A 16,039-nucleotide genomic window follows, 5' to 3' on the forward strand; every position below is an offset into this window, starting at 1 on the left:
GAAGAAGTCTTGCTGAGATTCTTCCCCTTGCACAGCCCGACTGTCTGTTTGGCAGTTGACAATATTTGGCGGGGTGGGGCTCAAGCTCCCTTTCCTATAGTCCATTTCCAGATACCAAACGTGATATAGAGTATGAGTAATTGAAGTTTATGTTTGGGGTCTGCTTCCTTTTGAAGTGCCCTCTCCTCTGCTCTGCCCTTTCTCTGTAAAACAGTATTTAAAAGCAGCAGCAACTCCAAATCTGATAGCCCAACAACACAGGCCATTGGAGGAACTAGAGGTTCACACCAGTGTATATCAAACGTTTACCCCAGGGCCACAGCCCCTTCCCTTTCCTGGTATATGTCCAGTCCCCTTCCTAGCGACCTCTCTCTGAATCAAAGAGCACCCTTTGAATTGTACTGGAGAGCCTGGCTCTCCCTTCCTCCAGTGTGTGCTCCACCCAGCTTACAGGGATGCAGCAATATTCAAATCTGTCTGGGGCGATTCCTCGCCTCTTCTTCCTCCAGTCAGCAGTTGGCCTCCAGAAATGGAACCCAGAGTCTTCCATGTATTGTGTGCCCTTAAAAGGCACATATGCACTTAGTGCATGCAAATAGCATACATGTACTGCACAGAACTACATCCTTTATGTATTATACCCTTTGCAGGCACTCATACACCCAGCACATGCATACACACTGCACAGCACTGCATTATCCATATATTGTACCACACACAGAAACACATACTCCCTTCAAATGTGTACCACACACACATTGCACAGCACTCCACTCTACACCGGATATAGGCCTAATGTGAGTTAATCACACAGCAGCAGAACTTTAAATGAGAGAGCCGATAGGATTCACTCCATTGACAAAGGTAAAAAGGACTTGTTCATGCCTAGTCATCGCTACGAGGTATGCTGTTAACGCTGCGCTTGTGTTGCTTAACTCCTGGCAAATGCAGTAGCCTTTCACCAGTATGAGGGTAGTGCTCTCATGCCCCAAAAAGACCAAAGTTTTTGAGACAGGCCTATGTCATGGCACACACACATGATCCGTGCTGCTCGGCCATGACAACATAAATCATCATTAGGGATCCAGACATTATTGCAGTTAGGGCACTCAAAGCAGGGGTGCACGTCCATCACAATGCAAGGGACTTTCCCGTCCCAACACTTCTGACTAATTTATCCTACATCAGCCTTTAAACGTAACACAGCTGTATGCATGGTACACACTGATATCAGGCTAACATATTTCTTCTTAGAAAATTGCTTTTATTTATTTGATGACTGTATAATACCACTATACATGGGTGTCTGTTCATTTCACTAACTACTGAGGGTACTTTTAAAAAGTAATTAGTAACCATATTTAATTTTTTATCATATTAATACTTGTGTGTGCGTTCTTTTGACATTGCACTTTCTAGTACAGGAGCTGCTATCTGAAGATCATGGCTGCAGCTTGCCTGCCACTCCACAGTCCATCTCAGACTTGAAATCTTTGGCTACTGCTTTGCTGGAGACCATTCATGAAAAAAACATGGTAATTCAACATCAGAGGCAGACCAACAAGTAAGTTCCAGGAAAAATATATTTAGATCTCTGTGTAATAGCTTTTTATAGTCCTGTTTCTAGAATTATATATTTCTCCAGCATAGAGTCCTGTATAGAGTTACTTGCTGTGTAATATCCTCTTGTGCCTAGGAACAACGTGTTTGCTCTTGGATTTATTTCTAGCCATAGCATTGAGGATTCCTTTTTGAGCATGTATTACTTACTGTGATTAGTCCCAACCTAAGGCTGTTAGTTAAATTATGCAAATAAATTGTCACTGGAGAATCTCACATGTATCAACCATGATATTTTCTAGTCTACATATCTTTGTTACTCATTTAGTATTATAAAAGATGGTCGTATTGTGGTGTAGTTGACGGTGACTGAGACAATTTTTTACATTATTATAGAAGTGGGAAGAAGATAGGACATTACAATACACTTGACATTGTTCAGTGCTGTGCTTAGTGATGTAATAATGGCACAGTTATCTTAGTTTATGCAAAGAAGGAACGCTTTCCTCTGGCATACCAGTAGCGTTAATCATAATGAAAAAAAGGATTGATAGCACATACTGAGCAATGTCCCAAACATAAATTGTTTAAACAATCTGCACTTGTGAATGTAAATTTAGAAAACACACGCACCACTAATTTAAAGTCTAAAATGATGATGGGGCTTCCGTTTTACTTCTCTTTTCTGCATCTTTCTCCCAGCATGTTTGAATTCTGTCACCTGTACGGGACTGTATTGCGGTTAAAGCTCTTTAACCTCGCCCATGCCTTCTAGATTTTCTCTCTTATGTTTTTTCGACACTAGCTCGTAAACGTTTACAGATATTCTGGAGATCATGGTGGGGAGAGTAGAGGGCGATGAGAGGGCATGTTTTGAGCAATCCTCACATTCAATAGCAATATGTGCACTAATGAGCCTTATAAGACCGCACTCATGAGGAAATGGCACAGAGGGAGAAAATACCCCACTGTACTCAGTGGTTATAGTGAATGTGATATTGCACTGTTGTTTGTGTTTTAGATACATCTGACTGCTCGTCTGTCTGCTAAATGTGTCTCTCAGTGACTCTGTATGTAGGTAATATTGCAGTCTGTATCTGTCATTTCTTCTCTTATTTTTGTTTTTGGCTTCTCATGCACTCTCACCTCCTACCCTATCCTTTCTTTCCAGTCTCAATATCCTCTGTTCCTATCTTTCTATGTCTTTAGCGTCCGCTTTCCTCTTTTTACACTTTCCATCCATATATTTCACTCACGTTCACATTCCTAATCTTCGGCGTCTGTTCTTCGATCTCCATTTCAGTTCCCTCCGTTGTTATGGCTTACCTGTATTCACGCGTCTTATACTTTCACTGTAGCATTCCATTTCATTCTGTTCCTAAATTCATCCAAGTCTTCCAACTCATCCTTGCTACTTCTTTTCCTTTTATTTCCTCTCCCTATCCCTTCCTACACCTCTACTTCTCGTTAAGGGCTTCTTTTTATACTCTTTCTCTTCTAACACTTACTCTCTATCCCAGTCCTTTAATTTCCTAGGTGCCAACATCTTCCAGCCGCAGGGATGTCTATACTGCCAGTTACCAGTCAAAGCATGAGGTGGCATGTTACCACAGGCCCTGGCACAGGCACCTGCAACTTTAGTTGATATGCCTATGCAGTACCGATTCTGTTAGCAAACAAGCATAATTTCCGGAAGCATCAACATCCATATCCCCTAAATGACTCCATATGATCGCTCTTCAATTTACACACATTTTCAATTAAAAAAGATTACTTCACTAAACACTATTTGTTAGTAAAGTCTATTTAATTTCAATTTTTTTGGTGGTAGCCAGTTTCGTTACAGCAAAAAAGTATGTTTTGTACATTGCATTTGTACAAAAAATATGACTATTAATATATTTCTTGTCAAAATCGCACCCACCTTCTCAAAAACAATAGAGAAATTTCACACTTTAGCAATATAGTCCTAAATAGCTTCTCCAAGCAAATTAGTGCTACTGTAGCAGTTTATCTCCTCCATACCAATGTGGCTAACTTCTTTCACTTATAAGGTATCATCTAGCCCAAGAGGATTTCCACCTAAAGATAATGTGATCATTGTAAAACTGCAAAAAGGGCTGCTAAAAACCTGTCCTTAAATAAAACTAGCTGCAGAGGTTTATTTTTAGCGGCATTAAGCTTTGTACGTTATCTTCAGGAGCTGTTGGTCTTTCTGTGTTTGAGGCTTTTCTAGGAACAAGTTATGGCAATCTTTTGAACATCTGTCAACTCCATTTTTACCAATACAGCCAGACAGAGAGCGAGTTATCATTTGCCAGATTCAGTGAAGGCATCTATTACCTATTATCAAGCCGCAAGTCCTCAGTCATGATCAGGAGGTCTGAAAAAAAGTCACACTCCAAGTCTTCTATTTAAACCTTCAAACAATAGATATCTCTGTTTCCCTTTTTCGGTTTAACCCGAAAAGCCAGATTTCAACCTGCCAAACATAGATTTGTTGTCCAGTTTAAACCAGAATGCTTAGTTTTTTGGAGTGCTGACCCATTCCAATATTCCATGTGCATGCTGAAAGTGCCCATTGTGGGCAGACTGTTATGCCCCCCCACCCACCCCCCCCACACAAGCTTACTGTGATGGAGGCCGTGGGAGAGCCAGAAGCAGGAGTCTGTGTCCTGGGGTATTATGCTCTGACCCCGCTAGCGGCACCAATCATGGAAGACTATGGGGCTGTATCATTCAGCTCCACACCTGTCATGATAATAATAAAGAGTCTCCCATAACCTTTTCTGTGAATGTTGTTTACGCCTTGGCCCTTCTTTTTAGTTGTCTGCACTGGACTTGGCACATTTAGTTGCTAGTCAGTGCTGTTAACGTAAATGTGTGTATGTGTTGTATTTTGGTGAATTCAAGTTCTGTCTGTTTTGCTGGGCGGACCTATTTCAGCCTCTGATCAGATTATATGACACCGTATACCTCTCCTGAGGCTAGCAAACCAGCCAACTGCATCCATCCGCTTTTACTGATTTCATCCTGCCTACCAACAGAAACCATTATGTGTCTGTTGTGTGAAAGAGAGCTGTCAGCAGGATTAGAGACCACTGGCGTACTGTAATCAACAACAATGTCAAGCCTCTGATAACTTGTAATTAGTCAGATGGGGGTTGTTCATCATGGCAGTTGGGGTGGAGTGGGTTGAGGCCGCTGCTGAAGAAGCCATCCGCGGACCCAGGAGAACTTAAGAACTACCAAACCATCTCCCTGCTCCCATTCCCAGCCAAGGTCATCGAGAAAGCCTTCAACATCCAGCTCACTAGACATGTTCAGAACCAAAACCTTCTAGACCTCTCCCAATCCGGCTTCAAAGCAAACCACAGCAGCGAGACAGCCATAGTCGCAGCCACAATGACATCAGAATTATTCTAGACCACAGAGAAACAGCAGCCCTCACCCACCTCCACCTTTCAGCAACTTTCAACACTGTATCTCACCATACACTGATCAACAGACTCCACCAAATCGGAATCCAAGGAGCAGCCCTCAAGTGCATCACATCCTACCTCATAGGAAGAATGCAGAAGGCCATCCTCCCTGCCTACTCCTCGCTCCCTAAGAACATCAACTGCGGTGTACCTCAAGGCTCAACCCTCAGCCCAACCCTCTTCAACGTATACATGAAACCCCTGGTCAACATCGCCAAGACCCACATACGCTGCATCATTTGCTACTCCAACCACACCCAACTCATCCTCTCCTTAACCAACAACCACCAAGAAAAAGTTCCAAAAGCGTGAAATATGTGGCTGCCTGGATGAACAACAACTCTCTGAAACTGAGTACTCCTCTTTGGGAAAAGCAAGGATACCCTCTGGAACAACGAATGGTGGCCGCCAGAGCTGGGCCCAAACCCACCAAACATGCGTGCAACTTCAACCTTGACAGCCAGCTATCCTCTATGTAGGAATCACCGTCCAACTAATGACGAAACTCCAGACTATCCTGAACACAGCAGCCAGACTCACATCACCCCTCACCTCAGGAAACTCCACTGGCTATGAGTCGCGAAGAGATGCCAGTTCAAGCTGCTCCCCACGCTTACAAGGCACTACACAACGAAGGACCGGCATACCTCAACAATCTAAACATTTCCAACAACCTACCTGGAAACTCTGCTTTGAATTCCTCTCTCTAGCATCCACTCGCCGTATCTGCCGGACAAACAGTAGAGGCCTCTCCTTTTCCCACCAGGCGCCAAAGGCCTGCAAAAACCTCCCCCTGCACCTCCGAGCTTCACCATCGCTCCAACAGTTTAGGGAGTACCTCAAGACCTGTATGTTCGACCAATAGGATAACAGGCAGCATGAGCATGATCCCCCAGCTCCTCGAGACCCTCACGGGTGATGCAGCCATGCTTTACAAATCCTGATTGATTGATTGATTGATTGACTGCACAAAATAAACTGAAAACAAAGAATAAAGGAACTTATAAAATGTACAGAAGAGATACAGAAAGTAAAGGTACATTCTGAGCCTACAAGATAAGCTGGCTCTGGGTTCTGGAATAGCATTCTTCCTGCTGTAAAAGCACTTTAACGCCTCATCAGGGGCAGTAAGCCCTATAAAAGCACAATTACAACTAAAATTACAGTGTAAAGTCACATGCTAGATGGGCCTGACGTGCAGTACAGAGCGTAAACGTACAAGAGGTTGAACAGGACTTGCTGAATACAGAATGTAAAGGAAGAGGTCAGGACAGGTTGGATACCGAAATTGAAGGTACATATTGAATGTACAGAATCTGTTTGTTCTGTGAAGCAGGTCGGATAGAGAGAGTAGTTGTACACACAGAGCATACAGGACAGGCCAGCAAGAGAATATCTCTAGAATAGTAATGGATGGTTCATTAAACAGCAATTGAAGATTTTAGATTTGTAAGGCGCCGGTGTTGTAGGACAGTGGCTAGACTGTGTAGATTATGATTCTTTTTACATCACATCAGTGCTTTGTATACCTTCTCATTATTGCCTCTAACCTCCACAGGGAGTGGTGGGTGCACTGGACTGCAGTTATATTAAAATGTGTCCTGTTGTTAACCCCATTCCTCCTATTTTACATAACCTTAACAAATCAAGTTTTGACCTATCACTCTCTGGCTGTAAGCTTGCAGCACGGTTTTAGACCTATATTGCCTTTGTTCATTGCATTCATGAAACTTTAATCATGTACTTCGTTTTTAGTTCACATTTGTATTTCATTTTTTGTAACATTTAACATTATCTTTGAGATTTAGTCGAAAGCATATTTGATACATACGTTGTTTTGTGTATTTGAAAATAAAAAGAAGGATGTCTAATATTAAGCCCAAATGTTTTGAACCCCATTAGAAATCATATTTTTCTCTACTCTAGCAAGTGGATTTCCCTTCTACTTCCTGCCACTTTCTAGATATTTTCCACACACTTTCTCTCTAGAGGTCACAAAGGATCACTACCATATGTGCAACATATTGGCTTCTAAGGCAACATAGTGCTACATTAGCCATGCTCGTTTGCTGAATTCATAGAGTTTTACTTTATTGGTAATATCAGGCAACTGATTTAAAGCACAAAGGGTCAGGTATTTTGGTAGAGATACACAGGCACTAAGTTTATAAAGTGCTACTGCCTATTGCAAACTCCGCTGACTTTGTCTCGGTTGAGTTTATATATTTCCACTTGCTCGAAATACCCTTTTCTCCTCTCCGTATCACTTCTATTGTTCCATTTTGATCACTTACTCCAATGTCCTTCCAAAGCCAGTTTTTATCTTTTCTATTGTCGTTCTCACCCTCACTAACAATTTGTTTCCCCTTTCTTCAACAAATTCCTTATACTTGGTCTAAATACTCGTGCTTCCCATTATTTCCCTACTGTGCTATTTTCTTATTCTTCTGATAGGTACAGTGTTTCTTCACTCCCCGCCCCCCCCCCCCCAACTCATCATCGTTTTCCTACTGCTACTATATCTGTTTTACTGCCACTTAAAACTTCCTCCTTTTCTGTTATCTTTGACACTCTACCTGTTTGCCTGAAAACAATTCAAACCCTTCCTATGAACTCAAATTCCTCAACTTATTCACATAAAACTGTGCTTGTTTGTTCAAACAATTTCAATCCCCCTTTCAGTGATTCTTATTGATTTGTTATTGTTAACCTTGCCATGTTTAAATGAGGCACTGCTATGCGTTTGCATTCTTCAACCCTCATCAAGTAGCTTTGGAAGAGGAGTTTTTTCAGTTAAGAATATGTTATATTCTTTTTCCACGCAGAATTTTAGGCAATCGTGTTGCAGAATTGGAGAAAAAGTTAAGAACTCTGGAGGTGTCTGGTTTGTGGAGTCTTCCAGGTTAGTATGTGCGAAGAAACAAATCCTGCCAGTGAATAAATCCTTTCCTCTTTCAATGGAAATGTGTTATGTTATTGTAAATATATTTTTAGTTTACATGTATTCATGAAGGACCGCATGACCTTTTAACCATGAATTCTTAAACTACATCTCTCATAAATATGTGCAGGTCAGGCGTTGGTTCATTCAGGTATTCAGAAAGTGGATCAAAACATAACCAACTCTGACCCCCTCTATGCAAAAGTAACATTCTGCCACATACGTATATCCAGTATAATCGACTTCCATGCCTTCTTGAGTTCACGGGGCTCCTGAGGGCTGGCAGAAGGGAGTCCCACCAAGTTATGTTGTGACTACAATATACTTGATGCAAATCACTTGTCATGTGAGATGGATGTGGATTAAGAACTTAAGTGGTTGTCATGCAAGAGCAAGCAAAGGGCCTTATGGGTAATGTTGGCTTGTTTGACGTTGCCCTAGGGAGCATTTTGTTTTTGTTGGGACTAAAATAATGTATTTCATACAGCAACTCTGAGAGGAATTTAATCTTAATAACAAGTAAGGCTGGAAGCTCCATGCTTTCAAAGTCAAAAACCTGCACTGTTTGGTCTTGGTCCCACTCCTCGTTTTCATGTAGCCTCTGCGCATTTCGGGGAAAGAGCCGTAGATCGGCCAGCCTTTGGGAGCACACTGAAATGCTTTTAGAGATGTCAGAACTTATCCTGGACAACAATTTCTTACTTTTCAAGGAAAAGTGGTTTAAACAAAAATAAGGGGTGGCTATGGGCTCAAAGTTTTCTCCCTCGTATGCTAATCTATTCATGGTCAGACTGGATGAATAATGGATTTGGAGCGAATGGGGTAGTAACTGGAATGACTCAATCTTATTCTGGGGCAGATTCGTAGACGACTTTCTGATGGTTTGGAGAGGCTCCACCGAAAAACTTCTTGAATTCTTCACACACCTTAATAGCAATGACAAAAACATCACATTTACGTTTCAGTACAGTCAGAGGAACATCACATTCTTAGATGTTGAACTCTTCATTCTAGATAATAGGATCCAAAGCAGACTATTTAGGAAACCAACAGCTTGTAATGCAACCCTTCATGCCTCAAGTGCACATTCAGGTCACCAGATTAATGCTATCCCATATGGCGAATTCACACGTACCAGATGCAATTGTAGTACAGAATTGGACTTTAAGGATTGTATAGAGAGCATGGCCACTAGATTCTCAAGCAGAAGGTATGCTAAGGGAACCATAAATAGGGTCAAAGAGAGAATCTCTTAAGATCAGTCGACAAGACACCCTTAAAAACAAACCAGAAAAGAGAGAGAACAAAACAGTACGTTTAATTACGGATTTTAACAAGCACGCAAACACTCTAACAGGCAGTATGTGTAGACATTGGCACTTACTCACGGCAGACAAGACACTGCAGAGATTTACAACATCAAGGCCTGAGATTATCTTTCGCAGGGGTGTATGCCTAAGAAATATACCCAGCCCTAGCTACCTAAAAGTGGAACAAACACCAAACTGGCTCACCCAACACACTTTGGGCTTTTTCAAATGCGGCCACTGCTCCATGTGCAGATAGGCCACTGACCAAAAGAAAGAATTTAGGGAACCTAACAATAGGGTGTACAAAATTTACAACAACATCATATGTTACACTCAATAGCATATACTACATATTTAGTGTAAGTGGGGTCTAAGATACATTGGAAGTACCATCAGGAGCCTCAAAGAGCGCATTGGGGAACACATGAGGGCTGTAAAGCAAGGGGAAAGCAGATATTCGATAGCCACACACATAGCTGTATGTAACTCTCAGAGCACACATAGAACGTTTTCTTTTTATGGTTTTGATGTCACACCCAAAGACCTAAGGGGAGGTAATAGGGAATTAACACTCAGGGGGAAAGAGGCGCTATGGATTATTAGACTTAAAAGTGTCGAACAGGGCTTGGACATGGACCATGAACTTCAATAATTCCTTGGGGATTAGCCCGTACTTAAATCCTAATGAACTGTAACACTAGCTAGCTTATTCCATGCCATCATCAAAGCTTATAGAGTACGCCTATTATCATCCCTACTTTTCTTGGTAGACTACGTACTGTTGCAATACATGATTGTTTCTGTATTTATGAAGTGATTTACTCGTACTGGATATTGAAATTGCTATAGACTATATACTGTGAGGAATTGAGACCTCGAGACTTAACATATTGTAGACCATGTACACCATCACAGTTATAGAGTACTCCCATCATCATCCCTATTTATTTTGGTAGACTACATACTGCTGGAATATATGACTGTTTCGGTATTAATGAAGGCATTTATTCGCACTCGATACTTAACATGTTGTAGATTATGTACAGTTAGGAATTGAGACCTCGAGACTTAACATGTTGCAGACTATGTATAATAAGGAACTGGGACTAAATTCTACAGTCCCCACCTAGCTATGTCACAGAATTCACTTTCACATTGCATTAAGCTTCCTAAAATGCTTTTGTTCTTATACTAGCTAGAATCAAGACCGACTGCCACTGTCCCTAATAAGTCTAAGAATTTATAGTTAAATATAAATATTAGGTTCACCCAGTTATGTCACAAAATTCACTATTACATTGTCACACGTCATATGTCACTAAACACACTATCATGTTGATTAGTTCGGGTCAGAACGACAAAGCTCTTGGATATCAAGAGAAATTTCGTATAAGGATGTACTGATATATAAACACCGCAAGCACGTTGCCACAAATGCCACTTGTTTGGTAGTGCACCGCAATGCTGTCATGTGTCCCTGCAGAAACAGATTACCAAGCGGAGAGCGTTTTAATCTTTTGGGCTTCCCACCAGCCCATTGCCACCGACATTCTGCTAGTTCACAATGATATTGATTCTAGTGCCCCGGGGGTCCTGATACACTACTCCAACATGGCGCCCAAAATGGGTTCAGGGATTCCAGTGCTCCGGGGGTCCCGATACACCACTCCAAGATGGCGCCCGAAATGGGCTCAGTACCGTATTATTCCGCCCTCATGCTTCATTATTTAAGACAACGCCGGGGTGGCCTGCTGCAGACTGCTGATTTGCACGGTGAACACGCCACGGCCTAGAGATTCGAAGGGTTCTACAGAATACTGCCGGTAAGGAATGATAAAACAGACTTACTAGAGTCTCAATACGAGATAGAGGAGTAAGGGATAAAATTGCTAATACAATATTAATTTTACCGTAGGATGGGGCAGCTCTTTTGAAAGAAAAGTCTCTTACATTTGGAAGCAGATTTAGCTTTCTGGACACAAGACTAACTGGTCCACCTCTTCAGGAGCAGAACTTATAGGAACCCCTTCCGGGTTGGAAGTATCACCGGAATTCAGGTAGGGGGATCCTTCATGGTACCTAGTACACCTTATTATTATTGCCATTTTTAGAGCGCACGGCTACCTCCAACGGAGGTGTCCCGGCGCTAGCAGTGGCAACAACAGCCAGGGTTCACGGCCTAGTGAAGGAACTATAAGGAATGCTAAAGAGCCAGGTTTTCAGTGTCTCTCTAAACAGTCCTTCCGCCTTGGCCTTCCTAATATGTACATGCATCGAGTTCCATAAAGAAGCAGTTTTTACTGAGAACGAACGCCCCTCCAATCCTAGCCTTTGTGAATCGTGGAATCGCAAGCAGTTCCTGTTGGTTAGATCTTAGGACCCTTGTCTGGGAGAATTTCTGTAGTCTCTTCTTCAGATATTTTGGGCCGTTCTCCCCCATCGCTCTATAGGCTAGGGTCAACACCTTAAATTCTATTCTTCTCCTTACCGGCAACCAATGAAGGCTCTGCAGGTGGGGGAGATATGATGGCGAAGCGGCACATTTCTGATTAGCCTGACTGCTGCATTTTGGATCGTCTGCAGTTTCCTGATCAGATAGGCAGGAAGACCCAAGTACAAACTATTAGCATAGTCCAGTTGTGATGTGACCAGTGCATGGACCACCGTTTTCCTACAATTCATTGGGAGGAAAGGAAGGAATCTCCGCAAAGCTTTTAATTTCCAAAAACACAGAGAGGAGCCATGACAAATCTGGGCTCTACCTGTAATTTTAGAGTCGAATTTAAATCCCAGGTTCCTCGCGTACTCCACTGGGAAAGGAGGGGGGATTAACTGTGAAGGCCACGAGAGTTCAGCCTGTAGAAGAGACGCCTGATTAAAAAACAGCACCTCATTTTTTTCAGTGTTTAATTTCAAACAGCTATCCGTCATCCATGATGAGATGTTAAGAAGACACTGCTTAAAATTGATGAAGGCTGCCTCGGTATGTTCCCTAAAGGAGACCACCAGCTGAGTATCGTCAACATAAGAGACAACCTTCACACCCCTTTGTTCAGCTAGCAAGGCCAGAGGAGCAAGGTATACATTAAAAAGGGTAGGGCTCAGGACCGACCCCTGAGGGACACCGCACGTCAGAGGTCTGGCGGATGAGACGTAAGGATGGAGGGACACTTGTTGTGACCAGCCATCAAGGAATGAACTGAACCAGGCTAGGACGGTTCCCGTCACTCCCAGAAGCTCAAGCCCTTTTAACAAGATCCGGTGTGATACCGTATCGAATGCTGCGGAGAGATCCAGCAGCACTAGCATTGCGCAACTTCCCTGGTCTAAGGTAGCACGTATAGTCTCTGCCACCTCAAGCAGAGCTGTCTCGGTGCTGTAGTCTACTCTGAAGCCTGACTGGGAGTCATGTAGAAGATTATTGGACTCCAGGAAGGCCGACAATTGTTTCTGGACTTCTTTCTCAAGAATTTTGGCCGGCGTTGGGAGGAGAGAGATTGGCTTAAAATTCTCTGTTCTGCCGGGTCAGCATCCTCCTTCTTGAGGATAGGACTGACAAATGCTGTTTTTCAAAGGGTAGGAAAGGAGCCTGATCTCAGAGAGGAATTCCAAATGGAGTTCAGCATAGGATTGAACCATGAGGCCAGTAACTTAAAAAATCTAGCTTGGCATGGATCGGCCAGTGAGCCTGTTTTGAAACTGTTCAATTCCAACAGGAACGCTTCAGGGCAGAGAGGGCGAAATTCTGACCATCTGCCTGAGAGGTGAGGGGTGGGTAGTGGCCTATCCAACGGCACTGTCAGGGGAAAGGCACAGTAGATCGCCTGAATTTTCTCTTGGAAACAGGTGGCTAGATCTTCACAGAGGGTAGCTGAGGGAGCAATCGAGCTCTTCAATGCCAGCGGTTTAATAAATCCCTGGACTATATTAAAAATATATTTTGCAGAGTTGTAGGAGGACTTACTTTGCTTTGCCATATAGTCCCTAATGGTTTTACGCTTTAGTCTCAGAGTTTTTTTTTAACACAGCTTTATATACGCATTTGGCCTCTGTTTCATAATTTTTTCACCAAGCACGCTCGAGCTTCTTACATAGGCTTTTTCCTAGACGAAGTTCAGTCGGAAACCAGGGGGCCAAGGGTTTCTTCCTGGCCAGTTTCATGGTCTTAATAGGGGCAATTTTATCAAGCAGTGGAAACCAGCAATTGAAGACAGAAGCGTCCTGGCTTGGTTCACCTGTGAGCCCTGGAGGAGTATTCTGCAGTTCCGGGCTCAAGGACTCAGGTACAACCTTTCTCCAGTTTCTTCTGTCTTCATACACTGACCTGATCTGATTACGACCAGAGGTCAAGGTCATGTTAAAAGGGATGAGCCTGTGATCCGACCAAGTTAGCTGTGGAGGGGTCTCTACTTTTAAAGTTTGGTCATTATTAAAAATTAAGTCAAGCATATGGTCTGCCACGTGGGTGGGTGACACTACCTTTTTGGTTAAGTTTAGCCCTATAAAAGTATCTGCCATTTTAGAGGCGAGGGGGAACTTGTCATTGTCAATGTGGGCATTAAAAAATCACCTAAAACTGTGAAATTAGCATGCCTCAATGAAAAGTTTGCAATGATGTCATTTAGATCTAGTAGGTGAGTGTGAGAATGTGGGTTTCTCAGACTACTTATGCTCTTTGACTTGATGTGCTCTGGGACCCTGTCAATCAGCACCTCAGGGCCTGTGTTCCTTCCCTAAAAACTGTATTGAAGCCTAAACCCAATTGGCATCTCTGGCCACATGTCAGCCCCTGGTAAATGGTACCCTAGGTACCCAGGGCCCTGTGACCAGAGAAGGCCTCTAAGGGCTGCAGCACTTATTGTGCCACACTTAGAGGCCTGGTACCCTGACACACACACACTGCCTTTGCAGGCTGAGTATCTTGGTGCAGAACAAAACAGAGAGTCGACATGGCACACATCCCTGTGTGCCATGCCCACAAACACACTGCCCTGGCACACCTCAGTCACTCCTCTAGCTGGGTGCACTATGCCAGTGGTGTGGGTGCAGGTGCATGAGCCCTGTACCCCAACAGTACCCAGGTCCATTCCTGGGCACTGTAAGTGCAGTGCTGCCATTAAGAGTATATGGTGCTGGGAGGTTGTCATTACGAACTCCACAGCACCATGATGGCTACACTGAAGACTGAGAAGTTTGGTATCAAACTTCTCAGCACATTAAACCCACACTTATGCCGGTGTGGGATTTAATGTAAAATGCACGCCAGAGGGCAACTTAGAGTTGCCCCCTCAAACTAACCAACAAGCCTTGTCCTGACTAAGAGGCTGCATAGGCTGCCACCCAGCAGACAGGTTGCTGGCCCCCTTGGTAGAGAGCCATACGCTCTCGTGGGCCTGCAACAATGCACATCCTGGGACGAGGTGCGAAGCCTCCTCTCCCAGGATGGGCAGGGGAAGCTTCAAAGGCATGCCGCCTTTGTGAGCCTCCCCAGACCACTTGCTGTACTCAGCAACTGGTCCCCACTGGTTCTGACCCCCACTCTGGCGGGGAGACTGGTGGGAAAACCCAAGGGAGGAAAGGAGGTGTGCCAGCCTCTGTCAACCCCACCCCTCAGGGGGGAGGCGAGGTGAAGCACAACTCCGGGCTCTCTCCATCTTGAGGATGGGGAACCCTACCCAATCAGGACTAGGCTCCTGCCCCCCTCCCACTGGAGAGTGGCAGGATAGGGGGTGTACCCACCCCAGGGAAGGGACCCATTGGTCCCTGACCTTTCCCTACCTGTAACGCCCCTAAATTTAGTATAGAGGGGCACCCTGAACCTTCCTTACTCAGATCGCGATTCCGAAACTACCAAGAAGAAAGAAGACCTGCCATGCAGCTGCTAACAAGAGGATGACACCAACTGACTTGGCCCCAGCCCTACAGGCCTGTCGACCCTCGAACCTGCTCCTGCTAAATCCCGGCGTCTCCAGTGGTCAGCAACCTCGAAAACCCCGGAGGACCCGACTGCTTTGCTCCTCTAAAAGACTGGGACTCCCACGAGCAGTGGTTCTGCTCAAACAAGCAACAACCCCTGGTGCCAAGCCAGGAACCGCGAATCCAGCACACTCTGCACCCGCCGAGCCCGGCCTGTGCCTGAGTGGACAAAGACCACAAGGACATCCCACAGGCGACTGTGACCAAGAATCCAGCACCCAAGGACCCTCCTCAACGCTCCTGATGATGCATGCAGCCTCACAACCGGTGACCCCCCCCCAACCGCGACCAGCTGAGGGTAAGATTTCCCGACACCAAAAGGCACCCCTGCACCCGGCGCCCTGCGGCCCCCTGTGCCCAACTCCTGGGTGCCTACCTAACCTACAGCTCCCCAACTTACCTCTCGAAGTGGTCGTCGCACCTGAAGAATCTTCGTCCCCGAGCTTGCAGCCTCTGTTCGTCTTGCAGCCTCTCCATTGAAATACATTGAGTGCCCGACAGCTCAAAAGCACCCTGCACCCAGCCGCCCGAGGGCCCCTGGAAGTGCAACATCTATCCTATCTTTCTTCCCCACTTGCCCTGTGTAAGTGACCAAGAGCTCAGCTCCCACAGCCGCGTGGCCTGCCTACAAGCAGCCACTAACCAAAGGCCCCCTGCCCGCCATAGGCTAACATAGGGCCTACTCTCTCTGCACGTAGCTGCCCCTGTGCCGCTGAGGGTGTAACAACTGTACCTAGACCCCTGAGTCTATCCCCAGAACCTTAGCTCTG

The 16,039-nt window shown here is 44.5% G+C and overlaps 1 protein-coding gene across 4 annotated transcripts in view; it reads left to right on the plus strand.

Annotated features, from left to right (window-relative positions):
- The window catches only part of CCDC149 (coiled-coil domain containing 149), a 447,317-nt gene that overhangs the window by 297,414 nt on the left and 133,864 nt on the right, over positions 1 to 16,039 (plus strand). For all 4 annotated transcript variants that reach the window (XM_085642338.1, XM_085642336.1, XM_085642339.1 and 1 more), the window contains exons 9-10: positions 1,420 to 1,564; positions 7,868 to 7,944. In XM_085642338.1, coding sequence (XP_085498464.1) covers positions 1,420 to 1,564; positions 7,868 to 7,944 — 222 coding nt within the window. The remainder of the gene's footprint in view (positions 1 to 1,419; positions 1,565 to 7,867; positions 7,945 to 16,039) is intronic.

Source organism: Triturus cristatus, chromosome 2_2, assembly GCF_964204655.1.
Source record: "Triturus cristatus chromosome 2_2, aTriCri1.1, whole genome shotgun sequence".
NCBI classification, from domain to species: Eukaryota; Metazoa; Chordata; class Amphibia; order Caudata; family Salamandridae; genus Triturus; species Triturus cristatus.